This window comes from Mobula hypostoma, chromosome 24, assembly GCF_963921235.1.
Source record: "Mobula hypostoma chromosome 24, sMobHyp1.1, whole genome shotgun sequence".
Classification (NCBI taxonomy): domain Eukaryota; kingdom Metazoa; phylum Chordata; class Chondrichthyes; order Myliobatiformes; family Myliobatidae; genus Mobula; species Mobula hypostoma.
The window spans coordinates 27,833,638-27,857,036 of NC_086120.1; the positions used below are offsets into that span (position 1 = coordinate 27,833,638).

At 44.5% G+C, this 23,399-nt stretch overlaps 1 protein-coding gene across 2 annotated transcripts in view; it reads left to right on the forward strand.

Moving 5' to 3' along the window:
- Positions 1–23,399, forward strand: part of LOC134337444 (microtubule-associated serine/threonine-protein kinase 3-like) — a 98,342-nt gene that overhangs the window by 66,632 nt on the left and 8,311 nt on the right. For both annotated transcript variants that reach the window (XM_063032451.1, XM_063032450.1), the window contains 7 exons: positions 339–451; positions 1,087–1,205; positions 1,927–2,144; positions 9,673–9,867; positions 10,999–11,222; positions 12,235–12,357; positions 13,530–13,666. In XM_063032451.1, the coding sequence (XP_062888521.1) occupies positions 339–451; positions 1,087–1,205; positions 1,927–2,144; positions 9,673–9,867; positions 10,999–11,222; positions 12,235–12,357; positions 13,530–13,666 (1,129 nt within the window). The remainder of the gene's footprint in view (positions 1–338; positions 452–1,086; positions 1,206–1,926; positions 2,145–9,672; positions 9,868–10,998; positions 11,223–12,234; positions 12,358–13,529; positions 13,667–23,399) is intronic.

Consider the following 23,399-nt stretch of genomic DNA (forward strand, 5'->3'; position numbering starts at 1 on the left):
AACCATGTCTTTGAAATGTAGAAAGAAATTGGACCTCGCGGAGGGGAGTCACACGGTCATAGGGAGTGTGAACAAGCTCCTTACAAACAGTGCCGGAAACCAAGCCCTAATCAGTGATTGCTGAGGTTGTAATGCGATTGCACTAACCGCTACACTACCATGCCCCCTGTACTGCGGTCTGCTTCCAAAGATTAATCCTAGAGTCCCTGCAGTGGTTCTGCATCCTGAGGTTAACCCCAGAGATCATGATACCTACCAGCCCCCATGTGTGACGATCCTATCATGCTCCAAGAATGCTTTCTGGGCCTCTGAGAATCCTGTTCCCTGTATTCCTGCAGCTCGCTCGGAGAGGTACCAGCATTTAGCTTCCGACGAGGAAGATGACACCAATGACGAAGAATCTTCTCAGGAGATTCGACAGTTTTCGTCCTGTTCACACCGCTTCAGTAAGGTATGGTACAGAGACATAGGGTGGGAAGGAAGGAGCACTCCTCTGGGAGAGCTGCTCTGTGGGAGGGGCAATCACCTATCAGAGCACGATGGTCCCTCATTGCCGAGGCACAGTACCGAAGGTGAGCTGCACTGCTGAAGGGAGAGAATTGAGGAGCAGCACTGCACTGTCAGAAACAGTGCTAAGCGAGCACCATCCTAAACACTCATTATGCATTCATTGGTGGAAGGTCCAGAGATCTGGCTGCTTTGTTGGCCCCACCATCCCTCCTTCTAAATGTGAATTAATTGATTATTGATGCAAGAGATTCTGCAGATGCTGGATATCTTGCAAATACTGGAGGAACTCAGCAAGTCAGGCAGCATCTATGGAGGGGAATAAACAATTTACTCTTGGGGCCGAGACCCTTCTTCAGGACCCCTGATGCAAGGTCTTAGCCCAAAACATCAACTGTTTATTCCCCTCCATCAATGCTGCCTGATTTACTGAGCTCCTCCAGCATTTTGTGTTAATTGGCCATTGACTGCGTTGTCCATCGTGAAGTGATCTGTTGTGCAACTACACATTCTGATTCAGTGGCTTTAATTTGTTTAACCCTTGGGGTGTGCAGGTTTAATTTTCCCAATATGTTGCAGGTTTATGGCAGCTCTGAGCATTTGGCAGCTTCTTTGAGTTCGAGCCATGAAACAGCAGACCCCAGAGAGGAGGCACAGGAGCGAGTATGTAAGGGCAGCCCAAAGCACTCAGTCAGCAGGTAATAGCAGAGCTCCAGCTTGTCCTGAGAGAATGTAATAAGATTGAAGATAATAGCTTTGTTCTCCCCAATGTTTTTTTTAGGAATTTTCTGCTACCAAACACTGGATTGTTTGAAGGTGTAGAGTCTATCAGAGTGAAAACTAATAGAGGGAAATGTGTATACCATAATCAGTTCACTAAATACCATTACGTCGTGCAAAATGTGTGGACAATTATCAATGCACGGGCAAACTTGCACCAGTATAATGTGAGGATCGTACACAGTAATACCATGTAATATGGGGTTTATACATTAACAGTACAATTTTGGGAATTTGCATTATCAAGCATGCAGACCTCAGATGTTAAGGGCAAAGTGTCACCAATACCAGTGTACTATAGCAATGCTTATATCAACAAGTATAGCATGAGGAGAATTCACTCTTTTAACTATGCATTGTAGACAATGTGTGTGGTTTAGTTCTTGTTGAATGGTAATGACATTGCTGTATAAAAGAGCTGACAATGATACCAGCCCAATGGGGGAATGAGTACACTATTATCAATAGCTTGTGTAGGAATATGTATGGCTTAGTTCTTGTTATATGATAGCAATTATAGCTGTATAGAAGAATTAGCACTGCATTATGGGTCAAAGATTAATCTTTTTGTCATGAATGTTAGAGACAGTGTGTGCATAGCTGTTTAAGCTAATCACTGGTGCCTTTTCTATTTCTAAGATCTGGAGCATCTTCAACCAGTTCCCACTTTGACCGAGCTGACAGTCCCAGTCGTGGTCCTGCTAGCTCCGACACCGTGCCCTGGTTTGCATTCTCCACAGAGGATGAAAGTGAGCTTTGTGCTCTCAGCCATCGAGTGCCATGCCCAGAGAGGCAAGACCAGTTGGACGCATCATCAGATATTGAGTCAAACAGACCAAGAGCCAGAACATACTCAGGTGAGAGAGGACCACACAAGAACAGTATTGGCCGCACTGCAATGGTGTGAGATTGACTGCACTATAATTTGCCCTTCCAAGAGTGTAGCCCTCCCTCTCTGTTTCCTTTTCAGGAGTGCAGCGCTCTCTCATTACATCTCTTCCAATAGTACAGCATTCTTGTAGTATTGCTCCCACCGTGCTGTGATTCCTCCATCGTACACCTCCAGCAGGAAGGACTCCCTCACTATTACTAGAATGGGAAAATCTCAAATTCCTTTTAATATTGCCATTCTAAAGTACGAACTGGTGTCAGAGTTACTGTATACGGGGATACCGTTGTTTGTCTCATCAGGGTTCGTCCTTTATAGTCTCAGAACTCCAAATGATCCTTCTGGAGAGATGTACCTGAACAAATTTATAACTGAGCACAATCTCTGAAACAAATCCCCACGTCTCAAACCCACAGGGGGAGCAAAATTAGCGTATAATCATCTCTGTATATAGGTCATCACTGTAGGAATTCTTTAGAGTGATGTCACAGGCCCACTGCTTCAACTGTGACTTTCTTTCCATTATAATATCAGAGCAGAGATGTTGACTGATGCCTCACATGCTTAATTCCATTCACAACTTCTCAACAAATAAAGTACTCTGTGCCTGCATTGAAAGGGCTGATTGTTGACAAGTAACAGTCATACAGTAAAAGTGGTGGGAAGTGACCATCTAATAAGATCTTTGACGTTTGTTGTATTACCGTTATCAGGTACCCCACTATGGACACCTGGAGGTTATCATTAACCCTAGACTCAAACTGTCCCCCCCCCCCCGCCTCGCTTTGCTTTGTGGCTGCAATATGTACTATCTACAAAATGCCCTTCAGTTATTGGTCTATGCTACTCTGACAGTTCCTCCCAAATCCGCAACTTCTTCCACAAGAACGAAGGCAGGCTCAGGGAACAGTGCCACCCGCAGGTTCCCCTGTGAAGCACTTTTTTTTGTAATTTATTTTTTATTGAAGTTCATCAAACAAACATTTCCATAAGTTGTACTTCAGATACTGTACATATATATCATATAGTCATATTTGTCACACATTTCCACATAATATTTATCTGAGGTATATACTTTTGTAGAGGAAAGAAAGAACAATCAAAAGAAGAAAACTATGTACAACCATAGAAACCATAGAAACTACAGCACAGAAACAGGCCTGTTGGCCCTTCTTGGCTGTGCCGAACCATTTTCTGCCTAGTCCCACTGACCTGCACACGGACCATATCCCTCCATACACCTCCCATCCATGTATCTGTACAATTTATTCTTAAATGTTAAAAAAGAACCCGCATTTACCACCTCATCTGGCAGCTCATTCCATACTCCCACCACTCTCTGTGTGAAGAAGCCCCCCCTAATGTTCCGTTTAAACTTTTCCCCCCTCACCCTTAACCCATGTCCTCTGGTTTTTTTCTCCCCTTGCCTCAGTGGAAAAAGCCTGCTTGCATTCACTCTATCTATACCCATCATAATTTTATATACCTCTATCAAATCTCCCCTCATTCTTCTACGCTCCAGGGAATAAAGTCCTAACCTATTCAACCTTTCTCTGTAACTAAGTTTCTCAAGTCCTGACAACATCCTTGTAAATCTTCTCTGCACTCTTTCAACCTTATTTATATCCTTCCTGTAATTTGGTGACCAAAACTGAACACAATACTCCAAATTCGGCCTCACCAATGCCTTATACAACCTCATCATAACATTCCAGCTCTTATACTCAATACTTTGATTAATAAAGGCCATAGTACCAAAAGCTCTCTTTACGACCCTATCTACTTGTGACGCCACTTTTAGGGAATTTTGTATCTGTATTCCCAGATCCCTCTGTTCTACTACACTCCTCAGTGCCTTACCATTAACCCTGTATGTTCTACCTTGGTTTGTCCTTCCAACGTGCAATACCTCACACTTGTCTGTATTAAACTCCATCTGCCATTTTTCAGCCCATTTTTCCAGCTCGTCCAAGTCCCTCTGCAGGCTCTGAAAACCTTCCTCACTGTCTACTACACCTCCAATCTTTGTATCATCAGCAAATTTGCTGATCCAATTTACCACATTATCATCCAGATCATTGATATAGATGACAAATAACAATGGACCCAGCACTGATCCCTGTGGCACACCACTAGTCACAGGCCTCCACTCAGAGAAGCAATTCTCTACCACCACTCTTTGGCTTCTTCCATTGAGCCAATGTCTAATCCAATTTACCACCTCTCCGTGTATACCTAGCGACCGAATTTTCCTAACTAACCTCCCATGCGGGACCTTGTCAAAGGCCTTACTGAAATCCATGTAGACAATATCCACTGCCTTCCCTTCATCCACTTTCCTGGTAACCTCCTCGAAAAACTCCAATAGATTGGTCAAACATGACCTACCACGCACAAAGCCATGTTGACTCTCCCTAATAAGCCCCTGTCTATCCAAATGCTTGTAGATTCTGTCTCTTAGTACTCCCTCCAATAACTTACCTACTACCGACGTTAAACTCACTGGCCTATAATTTCCCGGATTACTTTTCGATCCTTTTTTAAACAACGGAACAACATGAGCCACTCTCCAATCCTCCAGCACCTCACCCGTAGACAGCGACATTTTAAATATTTCTGCCAGGGCTCCCGCAATTTCAACATTAGTCTCCTTCAAGGTCCGAGGGAACACTCTGTCAAGTCCCGGGGATTTATCCACTTTAATTTTCCTCAAGACAGCAAGCACCTCCTCCTTTTCAATCTGTACAGTTTCCATGATCTCACTGCTTGATTCCCTCAATTCCATAGACTTCATGCCAGTTTCCTTAGTAAATACAGACGCAAAAAGCCTATTTAAGATCTCCCCCATTTCCTTTGGTTCCGCACATAGCCGACCACTCTGATCTTCAAGAGGACCAATTTTATCCCTTACAATCCTTTTGCTCTTAATATACCTGTAAAAGCTCTTTGGATTATCCTTCACTTTGACTGCCAAGACAACCTCATGTCTTCTTTTAGCCCTCCTGATTACTTTCTTAAGTATTTTCTTGCACTTCTTATACTCCTCAAGCACCCGATTTACTCCCTGTTCCCTATACATTTCAAACAACTCCCTCTTCTTCTTTATCAGAGTTGCAATATCCCTTGAGAACCAAGGTTCCTTATTCCTATTCAATTTGCCTTTAATCCTGACAGGAACATACAAACTCTGCACTCTCAAAATTTCCCCTTTGAAGGCTTCCCACCTACCAATCACATCTTTGCCAGAGAACAACCTGTCCCAATCCACGCTTTTTAGATCCTTTCTCATTTCTTCAAATTTGGCCTTCTTCCAGTTCAGAACCTCAACCCTAGGACCAGATCTATCCTTGTCCATGATCAAATTGAAATTAATGGTGTTATGATCACTGGAACCAAAGTGCTCCCCTACACAGACTTCCGTCACTTGTCCTAACTCGTTTCCTAACAGGAGATCCAATATTGCATCCCCTCTAGTTGGTCCCTCTATATATTGATTTAGAAAACTTTCCTGAACACATTTTACAAACTCTAAACCATCTAGACCCCTAACAGTATGGGAGTCCCAATCAATGTATGGAAAATTAAAATCCCCTACCACCACAACTTTATGTTTCCTGCAGTTGCCTGCTATCTCTCTGCAGATTTGCTCTTCTAAGTCTCATTGACTATTGGGTGGTCTGTAATACAATCCCGCTATTGTGGCCATACCTTTCCTGTTTCTCAGCTCCACCCATAAGGACTCAGTAGACAAGCACTCTAATCTGTCCTGCCTGACAAAGTAGGGAGTGATTTTTTTTACAACATATTCATTGACTTGTGAGAATAAAATCAGGCCTATGAGGTGTTATGTAGTTAAACCATTTTTCCCAGTACAAATCAAATTGTTCCAAATTATGATTAACAGATGCTGTTATCGTCTCCATTTTGTAAATGTCCATTGTAATTTCCATCCATACATTTAAAGTTGGACTCCTGTGATAACTCTTTCCTGGTAAGGGTCTTTTTACCAGCCACCAGCAGTATATTCATTAAATATTTATCTCTTTTCAACCATTCTTGAGGTATATACCCAAAATATATGGTCTTAATTTCTAAGGGTATTTCACACTTAAAGATGTCTTGTAGGGCATTGTGTATCCCACTCCACTAGTCTTTGATAACGGGGCATTCCCAGAAAATATGATAATGGTTTGCATTTTGATTTCCACAATTTCTCCAGCAAACAGGGAGGTTACTATCATAATGGGATTTCTGAGAGGGTGTAATAAAATATCTTATCAGGTTTTTCCACCTGAACTCCCTCCATTTCTGTGAACTGGTACACTTCCATTGATACCTCCATATTATTGTCCAGCCTTCCTCAGATATTATTATCCCTCCTTCCTTCTGCCATTTTATTTTAATGTATGAAGTCGAATGTGTTTTAAGATTTGACAAACCCTTATACACGCTTGAAATTATTCTACTACCGTTGTCTGAATTATATGCTTTTCTAAATAGCTCTATCAAACATGTACTTGCCTTGGTTACATTTTTAACCGTCCTATTAACATACTGTCACATCTGTAAATATCGATAAAAGTCTTGTTTTTCTAATAGGCGTTTCTCTTTGAGCATTTCAAAACTGAACAGTGTTTCTTCTTTCATTATATTGCAAATAGCTGTTATTCCTTTAGCTGTCCAGTCCTTAAATCTAGCATCCAGTTTGTTCAGCGTAAAATCTGAGTCATATGCACACCATTTAAGAATTGCAATGTCTCTCTCCAGTTTATATTCTTTTATAATAGTTTTCCATATTTTAAGAGTCCATTTCACCCATGGGTTATCAATAGTATTTATGCAACTTTGTAGGTTGTTATTAGCCAAAATTGCCTGTATGGGGATGGAAAGTATCCTCTCCTCAATGTTTTTCCATTGAACGTCATATGATGGGTTGCACCAGCATATCACGGCTCTCAACTGTGCTGCAAAATAGTAATCTCTAAGAGAAGGTAGGCCTCATGCCCCCCGCCCCTTTTCCTTGGCTAATTACAAAGTTTTGAGACAAACTCTAGGCCTTTTCCCTTGCCATATATATCTTGATAGCATCTTGTTCCATTCATTGAATTGATTTTGGTTATTCTCTGTTGGTAGGGTCTGAAAGAGATATAGCAGTCTGGGCTGTATATTCATTTTAATAGATTCAATCCTTGAACTGAGACCAAGAAAAGGAATTTGGTTCCATCTTGTTATATCTTCCTTAATTTTTTTTATGTATAGGCTGATAACTGCATTCTGATAATTTTGCCAAATCTTTTGGCACAATGATGCCCAAATATTTGACAGACTCTGTTCGCCATGCCCAAGGATATCTACTTTCAATTTCTCTTGGTGGGTTATAGTTATATGAAAGTAGTTGGGTTTTATCTATGTTGATCCTGTATCCTGATAATTGGCTATATTGTTCAAAGGATTGCATCAATTTAGTTAAAGAGTATGTTGGTTGCCCTAGATAAACCAAAATGTCATCCATGTAACAGACCAATTTATGTTCTGTCCCTTTAATGGTAATTCCCCGATATCTTCATTTTGTCTGATGTGTTGAGCTAATGGTTCCAGATATAATGCGAAGAGTAGCGGTGACCATGCACAACCCTGTCTCGTGCCCCTTTCTAGCGTAAAGCTACTAGATAAATATCCATTGATTTTAATTCTAGCAGTAGGATTGTCATAGTGCCTGTATAGTTTTAATAATTGTGTCATGTAGACCAAATCTATGTAAGACTCTGTAAAGAAAATTCCAATTAACCGAATCAAATGCCTTTTCAGCATCCACGCTTATCACTATTGCTTCAATTTCATTTCTTTTTATATGATCCATAATGTGAAGTGTCCTTCGTATGTTGTTTTGTGTTTGGCGTTGTTGTATAAAACCTGTCTGATCATTATGTATCAGTGTAGGGAGAAACTGTTCTAATCATTTGGCCATGATGGAGGTAAATAATCTATAATCCACATTAAGAACAGATATTGGTCTAAATGACCCACATTCCATTTTATCCTTGCCTTCTTCCAGCTGGCTTCTTCCTTCTTCCATTTGCGCCTTTCTTAGAGCCCAGTTTAGTGTGGGGAGCAAAACAGGAATTAACTAATTTCTAAATTCTTTATACACTCTGCTGTATATCCATCTGATCCTGGTGACTTGCTTAATTTAAGCCTACTAGTTGCAGTTTTTAGTTCCGCTTCAGTTATGTCAGCAGTCATCGTTCTATTTTGTTCTTTGCTTAAGGTGGGTAACTCTAAAGAATTCAGGAAGGTGTCAATCTGGGCTATGCTTCCCCCTGGAGCTTTGGAATATAGAGTTTTGTAAAACATTTCAAAAGCTTCTTGAATTTCACTTAGCTTATTTTTTTATCACTTTTGTTCTTGGATCCCTAATTCTATGAATTGTATTTTCTGCTATCTTTTTTTTCAGTTTCCACGCCAGTATTTTCATAGATTTAGATCCACTCTCATAGTGTCTCTGTTTCAGAAACGTAAATTTTTTTCTAATTTCTTGTGTAGCCAAGCTATTAATTTCATTCCTAATTTTAAAAATTTCCTTTAGTGTATCCTGTGCCAACCTCAATTTGTGTTTTTTTTCTAGTTCCTTCAGCTTATTTTGTAACTTCTCTAATATTTTATTCCTTTTTTTTTCTTGTATGAAGATATCGCTATAATTTTCCCTCTTAAGACACAGCCTTCATAGTATCCCATAGAATGGAAGGTGAAACCTCTCCCTTATCATTGAATCCTAAGTAAAGACCAATTTCTTTTTTAATTTGTTCCTTAAAATAGGAATCATTGAGTGGACTTGAATTTAGTTTCCAAATAGTATGGCACACACTATTCTAATACCCAATAATATCACTGCCTTCAGCCGTTCACCACTACTTCCTCAAGGGCAATTATTAGTGGCCTCACCAGCAATGACGACATCCTGAAAAGTGAACAAATAACAGAGAAAATGCAGAGTGCAGCAATATACAAGTCCTATCCATACATAGACCCTAACCATAACTGGAACTTCCTGTAGATTATCACTGTAAACTATACAGTGTATAAAATACACATATGTGCAGACTCTGTTGAGCATAATGCACCCTAGATGAGTTCCTTAAACTGAGTTCATGCCATGTAGAGAAAGTTATTTACATGAGCTTCCAAAAGACATCTGATGAAGTACCACAGAAACAACTTATCCAACAGTTGAAAGCAAAGGTATCAAAGTAACAGCGTGTGGGCTAGGAGGCAGGAAATAATATTGGGGAGGTGGCAGTGTCCAGGGTAGGAGGCAATTATTAGTGATACATGGAGTTGGACGTGGGTGCAATACTGAAAGTGCAAAATTTTGTTGTAACAATACAAAAGTCGCAAAGCAGAATCCAAAGCTGCTGTGATATTTTAATAGTGATTTTATCCCAGGTGTTGTCAACTGCTGATCATTTATTGTCTGCCGTGGGCTAATTGTTTTGCAGATGTTCTCGCCAGCAATATTAATCTCATGCGCGTACGCAGCAACAGTGTGGATCACAGAAGTTCCACTCCAAAAGCACGGCTCTCAGGTCATAAACTCGAGGATCACTCCGGAACTTTAGAGAACAGGCTGACTCCAGGGAGGACAGTTCCAAAATCAGCTTCCAGTGGAGCACTGTCACTTCTAATCTCACCTGGTAAGCGGGGGTTTTCTTACGTCCACAGTTCTGGAAAGAAATTCAGCTTCATGTTTTAGGCAATTCCAGTCTGTGTGGGAGACAGTGACGTGTACATGGTGCACCATATGGTCCGGGTAGGTGGGTCTCAGGCCAGATAGTGATACTGGTTGTGGAACTGATTAATAAAGCATAATCAGAAATCAGATTCCAATATCTTCCTCCAAATCAAGGCTCCCAAACTTTTTTATGCCGTGGACCAATACCATTAAGCAATGAGTCTCTGGACCCCAGGTTGGGAACCTCTGGTACATTTCATTGTTTTTTTTAAAGTATGAGTGTTTGAAAGGGTAGAGAAACTAAACATGGGAATTACGTCCAGGATCAATGTTTTAGGGATGTTGAAGATGAAGAGGACAAGGAATTGCCCACACCTCTTTGGTGCTCCAGATAACTTTATACAGTCCTATGGATATGACCCTAGGAATCTGTGGGAGTGTGTTGTCTTGGGTAATGAAAAAGGGGCTCAGTAGTTGTCAAATCCCTTGACTGGAAAAATGTGGTTGGGGTGAATATTCTGAGGGCAGGCCTTGACTGACAGGGTGAGGGCACAGAGACGATTTCTGGATGCATATACCTAGGTTAGCATTTGGAGCTGGGGCAGGAATGAGATAGTGCTGATGACTGGCCCGAAATGTCGACTGTTTATTCCTCTCCATAGATGCTGCCTGACCTTCTAAGTTCCTCCAGCCCTTTGTGTGTGTTATGTAGGATAGTGCTGATTAGGTAACGGGGATATGTAGCTGTGAAAGCAGAGATTCATTGGTGGAGTGTGTGAGTGATGTAGATGGAAGCATCAGGTGAAGATTCTTGTTGTGAAGACTGGGAATGTGCAGTGAGGAATCTAGAGCCCTGACTCCTGGTTTGTTCCAAAGAATTGTGCCTTACGGTCTTTATTTCTCTCCCTTGAATGTGTCCTTAATCTCCGCCAAGCCTATGCCCTTACTGCATTCCTCACATTGAAACTCAGTCCTCAGACTGCATGAGAAGAATTGGATCCATTCACACAATTCACTGGCTGCAGATCTGTCTGAAACAAGCTACTATTTAACTGGCAGATGTTAATACTTCTGGTTGCTTTCCTCATTTCAGAGCTTGCCCGTGGGCCCCTGGTTGGTGCAATTTCTCAACACTCCCTTTCGTCAAATTCCTCGTCCAGGGATTCCTCTCCAAGTCGCGATCATTCACTAAATATCACAAGTCTGCGGCCTCCGATAATTATCCACAGTTCTGGAAAGAAGTTCGGCTTCACTTTGCGGGCAATCCCAGTCTATGTGGGAGACAGTGATGTGTATACTGTACACCATATGGTCTGGGTAAGTGGATCTCGGGCCAGATAATGATACGGGCTGTGGGACTAATTAACAAACCAGACATCCGAATTCCTCCAAACTGTTATATCCATAAAAATCTTTAAAATTGCAAGTGTTTGAAAAGGTCGAGAATCCGAACTTGGGAATTTAGGAGAAAACTCCACACGCAGAGACTCATGAGATTGTGGATCTCCATGGAAATGTTTGAGATGCAGAAAAGAGCTGTGTTTAAGGGGAAGTTGGATAAACACTTGAGAGAGAAAATAATAGAATACGGTTGTTGTGATGGATGTTGATTAGGAAAAGCTCATGTGGGCACAGACCGGCTGGGACAAATGCCCTGCTCTAGTGTTGTGGATTCAGTGTAAGATAATTCCATTGAAGCATGCTGCACATAATTTAAAAGTCTCTCAAGTTCGTACCAGAGTTTACATGAATAATGCATCATTTCCTATTTGTTGTTATTTACCAAGGAGCATGCCTAATAGAGAAACTCGGCTGACTTTACAGAGGGGAAGCTGCTTTTGAGTAATAGCCCAGACTTTGTCAGCTCTGACAATCCCGGTTGGAAAGGTTGTTGAACCTAGTCAGGTTGAAAGGGTGCCCAGCCTGCTGAAGGCGAAGACCAAAAAGAGCAAACGAGGCACCAAAGAGAGGGAAGGTCAGAATGAAAGGTGTGAGAATTTGCTCAACAGGCGGTAGAGCAGGTCATGCATATCTAGGCTGGGAGGTTTGGGTATGAAACAGTGAAAGGTTTGCAGAAATGGAGGAGTGGGCCCTAACATCAACATAGCTGTTGGTGAGGTAGGATTGGAGTTCAGTACCAAGCAGAAGGGAGAGGGATTGGACAGCTGAGTACAATGTTAGAGAGGGCATCAGGAATGATAGAGAGCATTGGGATTTTAGGATCAATAAACAGCTCAGAGAGTTAGGGTGTTAAAATGTAGGGACTGGTGGACAAATGTTGGGACCCTCTTCACCTTTGCACTGAGCTGTTGTCTATGCTTTGCTGCAGAATGTAGAGGAAGGAAGCCCTGCTCACGAGGCAGGATTGAGCGCTGGTGACCTAATCACTCACATCAATGGTGAATCGGTGATGGGACTTGTTCATACGGAAGTGGTGGAGATCCTCTTGAAGGTACTGTCATTGCTGTCAATGGCCTGGATGTCTTCCAGTGAGTTCTGCATCGTGTTAATCAAAACTCTCTGGCTCTCCCTTCTCCTTTCCCTGTTCCACTAAGCCCAAGCCTCTCCCATTCCTTGTCTGGCAGTGTCTGTCCCTCATCATTTAGCATGTCATTCTGTCATTGTTATACAGTGCGGAAATGGGGCCCTTCAGCCCATCAAATCCATGATGACCTTTTTGCCTACTACACTAATCTCAAATGGTAGAGCAGAAGCGATGGGCTGAATGGTCTAACTCTGCTCCCGTGTAGTATGGGGATTTGCTTGCATTAAGTCTGGATCTTTCACTACCTCGTCTACTTAAATGTCCCTGATTCCTCCCCGCCTCTCGCAGCATGTTCCAGATATTAACCAGTCTGTGTGAAAGAAACTCCTTCAAAATTTCCTCACTCTCACCTTAAACCTGTGCCCTCGTTTTTGGAACCTCTACCAATGGAAAAAGACTCTGACTAAACCATATCTTGTATTTCATTTATCTCTGTCAGCCTCCTTTACATAGAAAACAAGCCCAACCTATTCAATCTCTCCCTGCAACTAAAGTCCTCCAATCCCAACAACGTCCTGCTGAATCTCCTCGGCATTCCCTGCAGCACAATCACAACCTTTCCTTAGTTCAGCGAACAGAACTGCACCCAATACTGAAGTGCTGTCTAGCCAGTCTTTTATAAAGCTGAAAGATTATGTCCTAATTTTGATATTTCATACCCTGACCTATGAAGGCAGATATGCCATATGCCTTCTTCACCATCCTGTGTAGCTATGTTAATACTTTCAGGGAACTATGGACTTGAAACCTTGGGTCTCTCTATTCATCGGCACTCTTTAGTGCCCTACCATTTACCATATTTATCCCATAACGATCTGACATTTTAAAATCCTGGACTACTGGCATGTGCCATTCCTCTCCGATTGTCACTCTGTCTTCCATTTTGGTCGAACGTTTCTATTGCTTATTTCCTTTCCCAATTCCATGTTCCCTGTGTACATATCCTTTGTCTATGTTCAAATTAGAATATTTCTAAATTCCATCTTGTAAACTTAGTTGGACCTTTGATTCGAGAGGCTCTGAAAGCAAGGCTGTTCCTGGACCATCACTGATAATGAACCCCCTTCTTTCTGCCACAGAGTGGGAACAAGGTTGTTGTCTGTTCCACCCCACTGGAGAACACATCGATAAAGATCGGCCCTGCAAGGAAGACAAGTTTCAGGGGCAAGATGGCTCGACGCAAGAAGCGGCAGCGTAAGAGAGATGGCCAGGAAACGTGAGTCTCGCTCACTGCACCTTTGCTCGGGCTAATGGCATGACAAAGTCACCTTCACCATTGCATTGAATTGAATTGGATTGACTTTATTACTTACATCCTTCATATACATGAGGAGTAAAAATCTTTACGTTAAGTCTCCACCTAAATGTGCAATGTGCAATTATAGTAATTTATAATAAATATTATGTACAACAAGATAGTCAATATAACATAGAAATACAATTGCATCAGCATGAATTAATCAGTCTGACGGCCTGGTGGAAGAAACTGTCCCGGAGCCTGATGGTCCTGGTTTTATGCTCCGGTACCATTTCCCAGATGGTAGCAGCTGGAAAACTTTGTGATGAGGGTGATGAGGGTCCCCAATGATCCTTCAGGCCCTTTTTACATACCTGTCTTTGTAAATGTCCTGAATAGTGGGAAGTTCACATCCACAGATGCTCTGGGCTGTCCGCACCACTCTCTGCAGAGTCCTGCGATTGAGGAAAGTACAGTTCCCATACCAGGCAGTGATGCAGCCAGTCAGGATGCTCTCAATTGTGCCCCTGTAAAAAGTTCTTAGGATTTGGGGACCCATACCAAACTTCTTCAACCATCTGTGGTGAAAGAGGTGCTGTTGTGCCTTTTTCACCACACAGCTGGTACGTACAGACCACGTGAGATCCTCGGTGACGTTTATGCCGAGGAACTTAAAGCTGTTCACCCTCTCAACCCCAGATCCATTGATGTCAATAGGGGTTAGCCTATCTCCATTCCTCCTATAGTCCACAACCAGCTCCTTCGTTTTTGCGACATTGAGGGAGAGGTTGTTTTCTTGACAGGGTGATGACTTCTTCTCTGTAGGCTGCCTTATTATTATTTGAGATAAAACCAATCAATGTAGTATCGTCAGCAAATTTATTTAGCAGATTGGAGCTGTGGCTGGTGACACACAGTCATGGGTATGCAGAGAGTAAAGGGGGGGGTTTAGTACACAGCCCTGAGGGGCACCTGTGTTGAGGGTCAGAGGTGAGGGAGCCCACTCTTACCACCTGCTGGTGATCTGACAGGAAGTCCAGGATCCAGCTACACAACGTAGGGTGAAGGCGGAGGTCTCTGAGCTTTTTGTCATGCCTGGAGGGAATTATAGTGTTGAATGCTGAACTATAGTCCAAGAACAGCATTCTCACATAAGCATCCCTCTTCTCCAGATGTGTAAGGACAGTGTTAGAGCTGTGGCTATTGCATCATCTGTCGATCGGTTGTGATGGTAGGTGAATTGTAGGGGGTCCAGTGTGGGTGGCAGCATGTTGCAGATGTAGTCCTTGACCAGCCTCTCAAAGTACCTGCTTATTATTGAGGTGAGTGTGACAGGATGCCAGTCGTTCAGACACGTTACCTTGGTCTTTTTGGGTACAGGGTCAATGGTGGATGTTTTAAAGCAGGAGGGCACCCGACACTGGGAGAGGGAGAGATTGAAAATATCTGTAAGCACACCAGCCAGTTGTGCCACACGCACACTCTGAGTACTCACCCTGGGATGCCGTCCAGTCCTGCCTCTTCGTCCTCAGAGATGACCAAGCTACTGGTCACATCATTTGCAGGTCTCCTCAGGGGCTCAGTATTGGCAACATCGAATCGAGCGTAAAAAAAAGACTTAGCCCATCTGGGAGAGAGGCAGCGATGCTGGAAACCCCACTCTATTTAGGTTTGAAATCTAGGTGTGCAGACCTTGTCATAAGGTGCGTGTGTTGTTGGTGGAAAGATGAGTCTGAATCTTGTTTCTGTATTGTTGTTTCGCTGCTCGATGACTTTGTGCAGATCGTAGCTGCATTTCTTGAGCTCCAGCTGACTACCGGCAATGTAAGCTCTGGTGTTGCGTGGTTAATGCTGCTCACAAACAACAGCTCATGAATGACAACCTAGAAGAGCTGATGAAAGCATTACATGATTGGCAAATTTGTTATTTGAAGCAACAACAGCTTGTATTGGTACAGAAAATGTAGTGGATGGTGGTTGTACAGATTTATCAAAGCGAATGATAAGAAAATAAGAAAGGATAATGCTGGCATGACTTAGCAGATCTGGCAGCATCAGTTCTGAATGAAATGACATCAGTCAGAAACATTTCTATAGATGCTGCCTGACTTGTTGACTATTTTTAACAGGTTTTTTTCTTGATTTTCTCTATTTAACATTTGAATTGATGGAGAGTTAACCAAGTGAAGAACGCAGATCATGGCTGACAAATGGTCCTCAGCCAAGATAGGTTCAAGAGGTGGTGTTGCTGAGACTCAGGTGCGATATTAGCCCCTTTCACCGTATAAACAAGCCAGTCGTTAGTTTGACTTAACCACGGAGAGGCTGAAACTAACTTCACTGGGAGGTAAACCAGACAGATACTGTAGATGTCAGATGGTTAAAAATAAATAAAGTGAAGAGATACAGTACTGTGAGAAAGTCTCAGGCACATAATATAATATAGGGTGCCTAAGACTTTTGCACGATACTGCACGTCAATGTGGAGTAGAGAGCGAGTTTGTAAATCTGGCTGGAGCAAAGGATGTTGGGAATGACGAGGGTGGAGTGCCGTGGGAGAGATGTGGGAAAGGTGGCAGAGAAGGAGTTCCAGCAGTGGAAGGGGTGGGTGGTGTGGGTGTAGACACACTCAGCCCTGAGACACCAGGCAAGGTCACTTGATTCCAAACAATCGGTTTATTGATCATTACAGAATGTCTCTCTGGTGTTTCCTGCCCCCTCCCTTCTCCTGCTCCCTTCCCACTCACAATAGAGACCCATATCAGAATCGGGTTTATCATCACTCACATATGTCATGAAAATTGTTTTTCTTTTGCAGTACTGCAGAGCAATATATAAAATTACTACAGAATTGTGCAAAGGTTTTGGGCACATACAGTACATATACTGTGTCAAGCATTCAATGCATGACACTAGACAAGTAAGCTCGTTAAACTCAACCGTTTTTATTGTGATAGACACAAAAACAGACCAGTACTAACCTAGGGAGAGAACTCACTCGCTGTCATACAGACAGGGGAGGTGACCATCATGCACCCCAGTTACAGTCAGGGTGACCCACAAATACACGAGCGAGTAACTGTATAACCAAAGCGAAAACGTAACAATAAGTGAACTTCCAACCATAATCCCACAAAAGCATTTTAACACAAGAACAATAAACAGTGATGGTTATCAGAAATACAGGGCGGGCTGTTGACCACAGCACCCCACCCCCCCCACCCCAGAGTGTCACACTGCCACCACCCAAGGGGTCAGCTGTCCTCGGCAACCCCAGAGTCCATAACAAAGTCCAGAAGTCCCGATGGTGATTGACGCTGTCACATGGGGCACTGGGTGGGGGGTATTTCTGGAGCCCCCCCCCCCCACAAAAGGGGAGGCATTGTTTAGTGAGGCGAGAGGCAGGGCACTCGGAGTGTCACTTTCTTCCTTCAGCCTCACTGGGGTTGGTGGTGGACAAGAGCCAACACGGTGCCAGCCTGTCCCAGTGCAGTACAGGCAATCGCACCTGATATACCACATCAGAGATGCAGTCGAGCACCTCACCCAGCCCCTTCCAGTGGCTTCCCAGCTTAAGGGATAGTCTCTTTTTCTGGGAGGGGCAGTAGGCCTTTACTGGGGCCCCCACCATTGCTCCTAGGCAGCCCTAGGCTTTCGGCCCAGCCCCTTCTGGGACGTGCAAGCGTCGCAGCAGTGCCCAGGCCAGTGGAAGCGTTCATTCAGCCTTGCAACCCTGAAATGGCCGGCTCCCAGCAGCCCGTGCAACAACCACAGCACCGTGACGCTGAGTCTCTGGGGGATCACCAGCCAGCTGCAGGAGATGGCTTTCCCCATCAGAAAACTGAAAACTGCAACCGTCTGAACAGCAATCTGTCGTGCACTCTCAGTTCCCCACTGCGAGTACAGGGCTTTGCTGTCTGGATCCAGGGCAGACTCCGGCCGCCGTCTCACACTCAGCTGTCCCCTCACCGGGGCCAGCCAGGGATCACTCACCTGCCCGCGGCGTGGTCTACCTTGCCACCGGCTGCCACCTGAAACAACGCCTCTGCTGCTTGCCTCTGGTTGCGCTGTGTTGCGATGGGTGGCTGCAGGCCACGCTGAACTGCTGTATGCCACTGTGAGACTGGTAGTGGTTGTTTCCCCCCCTGCTGGAGAGCCATGGCTTCAGCGCTAAGGTAGAGTGCTGCCCCCAGCACGTCCACACAGGTCCCCAGCGGGACAGCACATCCAACCCAATGATGCAGGACTCCTGGATGTCAGCGAGCCACACCTCGTGCTCACTGCGATGCGCAGCCTCTTCTTCCCTCACATCGCCGCACAGTCGCCGGTGACCGTAGCCAACTGGACTGCCGTCGTTATCCACCCAGGCAGGGATGGCTGGACCATACTGGGGAGAACACCAGGGCAGATGATGGTGACGGTTGACCCCGTGTCCACCAATGCACAGCATCTGATGCCCTCCATCACATAGTCTATGTATAAGCCTTGCTCTTCACCCAAAAGGCTCTTCTGGAGAGGCGACGACGGAGGGGTTCTGCTGGTAGTCTCGTGTGGTGCTACCCGCTCGTTGTCTCCCGATGGCTGCGCTGGGCTGTGGTGTGATACTGATGCAGGGTAGTCCCAGGCCAAATGGTCTACCTCACCACACTGGGAGCACAGATTGTTTCAAGATTCAAGATTCAAAGATTCAAAAAACTTTATTGTCATTCTAACCGTACATCAGCTCTGCAGGTCAGAATGAGACAGCGTTTCTCAGGAGCCGTGCCCGAGGGGCCACTGTGTCTATGCGCACCGCCATCTTATCACCATGGCCCACAGCGGGGTTGGCACGGCACTGGTTGGACCTGTCTTGCGGGCTCCTCCTCGTCATTTTCCTCTTCCGCCTTGGTGACACAAGCCCGGGCTCATGGTGTGCGGGGCGACACTGGAACACCTTGGGGGGCTAAAATTGCTTCTGTCCTCTCCACCTCTGTCAATGCCTCGGCCAATGATGATGGCGGCATCAGGCCAACATTCTGCCGAAGGTGCTCTGGCGTCAGCGCCCTTACAAAGGTATGGAGGGCAAGCTCTTCCTGCGCTGTGGGAGGGAACTGGGGGTAGCCATGGCGGAGATCTGCTGCAAACGCCCCCAGACCTTCTCCCATACAGTGCTGTCTGGTGCACAGTTCTTCCCTCATTGCTTCTGCCACCGGCCTCTGCTCGAAGTGCTGCTAAGAGGGCCCAGTAGTCACACTGTTCCACCAGCGTTAGGTCAAGGAGGGCCCACAGGGCATTCCCAGTCCAGTGCCAGGCCAAGGCGTACTGCCCTCTCAGTGGGGCTCCACCCATTGAGCCATGCAGAAAGTTTGACTTTCGCCAGGTACGGCTCCAGGCGGCTGATACCATTGTACCTGGGGAGCTTCAGGGTGGGCCTTGTGGCATTAATTGCTGAGGCCCGTTACTCTTCCTCTTGCTCTGGCGGTGTCTGCCATGGTGCCCATACTCCCACGGCAACGGCGTCTTGGGTTCCCTGGTGCAGGTCGCAAGGGAGGCAGGTGATGCAGTCCGCCATGTCCCCTGGATTGGGGAGCCTGGGTACGTTCACTCCGTCGGGGCTCCCTGGGAAGGCACAATGCTTGGTTTCCAGGTCCCGCCTTCATGAGCCCAGCCCGGGGGTGTGGGAGAGGCATATTGCTCAGTCCCTCAATTTATTCCCCAGGTCTTAAGGTACTCCATCCAACATTATAGTACTTCAGTCTTGTCATCTGTTTTTTAATTCCACTTCTGACATCAGTGTGACGAGCATTCGGTAAGCTCGTTAAACTCAACAACCGTTTTTATTGTGATCTACACAAAAACAATCAGGACGTTATGACCTGGGGTTGAGGCCCCACTCAGTCTCAGGTGACCATCAAAAATCCCAGTTACAGTCAGGGTGACCCACAAATACATAGGAGAATAACTATATAACCCAAGCCAAAGTGTAACAATAAGTGAAGTTGAACTTCCCATCATAATCCCACAAAAGCATTTTAACACAGGAACAATAAACAGCACTGGTCATTAGAAACGCAGGCGTGAACTGACAACCCCACCCCCACCCCCGGAGTGTCCCAATACATATATATATCTAGGCTGCCTCAGACTTTTGCACAGTACTCTACATAGAATGAGAAAGAGCGTAAATCTATACTGATTACTCATTTATCTCAGACAGACCAGCATTAATTAACGAGATTTCACCACCCTTTGCACTGCCATTTGCACCATTCACTCACCTTTGATCAACATCCTGACACTGAAATTCTGTACCCACCACCCTCTCTTTTCTGGATTTTCAAACCTGCTTGTCGAGTCCCGATGAAGGGTTTTGGTCCAAAATGTTGACTCTTTACTCATCTCCATAGATGCTGACGGACCTGCTGATTCCCCCCAGCATTTTGTGTGTGTTACTATGTCAAATAACTTTTCCCAACTCTGATGTAAGGTCATTAACCTGGAATGTTAATTCTGTTTCTCCCTTCACAGGTATTACCTGACTCTCTAATACACTAAATACCCAATCCTTACATGATATTTGGATATAAGACCATAAGATATAGGAACAGAATTAGGCCATTTGGCCCTTCGAGTCTGCTCCGCCATTCTCTCATGGCTGATCTGTTTTCCCTCTCGGCTTCAGTCTCATGCCTTCTCCCCTCATCCCTTCGTGCCTTGACCAAACAAGAATCTCTCAACCTTTGCCTTAAACATAGAAACATAGAAAACCTACAGCACAATACAGGCTCTTCGGTCCTCAAAGTTGTGCCGAACATGTCCCTGCCTTAGAAGCTTCTAGGCTTACCTATAGCCCTCTATTTTTCTAAGTTCCATGTACCTATCCAAAAGTCTCCTAAAAGACCCTGTCGTATCCGCCTCCACCACCGTTGCTGGCAGCCCATTCCATGCACTCACCACTCTCTGAGTAAAAATCTTACCCCTGACATCTCCTCTGTACCTACTCCCCAGCACCTTAAACCTGTGTCCTCTTGTGGCAACCATTTCAGCCCTGGGGAAAAAGCCTCTGACTATCCACACGATCAATGACTCTCATCATCTTATACACCTCTATTAGGTCACCTCTCATCCTCCGAGGTTCCAAGGAGAAAAGGCCAAGTTCACTCAACCTATTCTCATCAGGCATGCTCCCCAATCAATGCAACATCCTTGTAAATCTCCTCTGTACCCTTTCTATGGCTTCCACATCCTTCCTGTCATGAGGCGACCCGAACTGAGCATAGTACTCCAAGTGGGGTCTGACCAGGGTCCTATATAGCTGCAACATTACCTCTTGGCTCCTAAATTCAATTCCACAATTGATGAAGGCCAATTCACCATACGCCTTCTTAATCACAGAGTCAACCTGTGCAGCTGCTTTCAGTGTCCTATGGACTCAGACCCCAAGATCCCTCTGATCCCCACACTGCCAAGAGTCTTACCATTAATACTATATTCTACCATCATATTTGACCTACCAAAATGAACCACTTCACACTTATCTGGGTTGAACTCCATCTGCCACTTCTCAGCCCAGTTTTGCATCCTATCAATGTCCCGCTGTAACCTCTGACAGCCCTCCACACTATCCACAACACCTCCAACCTTTGTGTCATCAGCAAACTTACTAACCCATCCCTCCACTTCCTCATCCGGGTCATTTATAAAAATCATGAAGAGTAAGGGTCCCAGAACAGATCCCTGAGGCACTCCTCTGGTGACCGACCTCCATGCAGAAAATGGCCCGTCTACGACCACTGTTTGATTTCTGTGGGCAAGCCAGTTCTGGATCCACAAAGCAATGCCCCCTTGGATCCCATGCCTCCTTACTTTCTCAATAAGCCTTGCATGGGGTACCTTATCAAATGCCTTGCTGAAATCCATATACATGTCAGACTCATTGCATCTTATGGCATGATCTTGGGGGTGACGCGCCCTACGCGACCAAACTTTAGCACTCTTGTTTGGGTGGATGCTGCGTGTTGTGTCCCCTGTGTAACATCAGTACCCCGAAATAACATTCAGTTCACAATGTGCGGTTAAATGATTAAGATTTTATATTTAAGTATGGGGTTAGTAGAGAAACAAAAAAAAAGGAAAACAAATAAAAGGTGCCAATAATCTCATAAACATGTCCAGTGCACAAACATTGGAGCTCACGGATACCCTTTCGCTGATCCTCCTTCACTCATCGTTGACCCCTGGGCTCCCGGCCCGAGCCCAGGCCCAGCAGGTCCAGCAACCGTCTCCTCAAGCCACATCTTCTCTCTTCATCCTCCTCGCACCTTCTCTCCCAAATCCCGTGCAAATAACAGCTTTCAGATACACAAGAAAGAATAACATCTATCCCAATTGGTTAGCAAACGAATACAAGTCCCGTTGTCACTAATTATAACCCAAACATGCTGCTACAGAGAACATTACCTCATCCGTTAAAATTACAGAGAAGCTATTTCATTATAACACTACAGAGAAGCCATTTTATTAGCCTTAGCAAGTAACATGAAAGAAGAAACCCCTTACATACACTACATCTACTGCTCTTCCTTCATCAATGTGTTTAGTCACATCCTCAAAAAATTCAGTCAGGCTCGTAAGTCATGACCTGCCCTTGACAAAGCCATGCTGACTATTCCTAATCATATACCTCTCCAAATGTTCATAAATCCTGCCTCTCAGGATCTTCTCCATCAACTTACCAACCACTGAGGTAAGATTTACTGGTCTATAATTTCCTGGGCTATCTCTACTCCCTTTTTTGAATAAAGGAACAACATCCGCAACCCTCCAATTCTCCAGAACCTCTCCCGTCCCCATTGATGATGCAAAAATCATCTCCAGAGGCTCAGCAATCTCCTCCCTCGCCTCCCATAGTAGCCTGGGGTACATCTCATCCGGTCCTGGTGATTTATCCAACTTGATGCTTTCCAAAAGCTCCAGCACGTTCCCTTTCTTAATATCTACATGCTGAAGCTTTTCAGTCTGCTGCAAATCATCACTACAATCACCAAGATCCTTTTCCATAGTGAGTACTGAAGTAAAGTATTCATTAAGTGCCTCTGCTATTTCCTCCAGTTCCATACATACTTTCCCACTGTCACACTTCATAGGTACTATTCTTTCACGTTTTATCCTCTTGTTCTTCACATACTTGTAGAATGCCTTGGGGTTTTCCTTAATCCTGCCCGCCAAGGCCTTCTCATGGCCCCTTCTGGCTCTCCTAATTTCCTTTTTAAGCTCCTTCCTATTAGCCTTATAATCTTCTAGCTCTCTAACATTACCTAGCTCTCTGAACCTTTTGTAAGCTTTTCTTTTCTTCTTGACTAGATTTATTACAGCCTTTGTACACCACGGTTCCTGTACCCTACCATAACTTCCCTGTCTCATTGGAATGTACCTATGCAGAACTCCACACAAATATCCCCTGAACATTTGCCACATTTCTTCTGTACTTTTCCCTGAGAACATTTGTTCCCAATTTAAGCTTCCAACTTCCTGCCCGATAGCCTCATAATTCCCCTTACTCCAATTAAACGCTTTTCGAACTTGTCTTTCCTATCTCTCTCCAATGCTATTGTAAGGGAGATAAAATTATGATCACTATCTCCAAAATACTCTCCCACTGAGAGATATGACACCTGACCAGGTTCATTTCCCAAAACCAAATCAAGTACAGCCTCTCCTCTTGTAGGCTTAT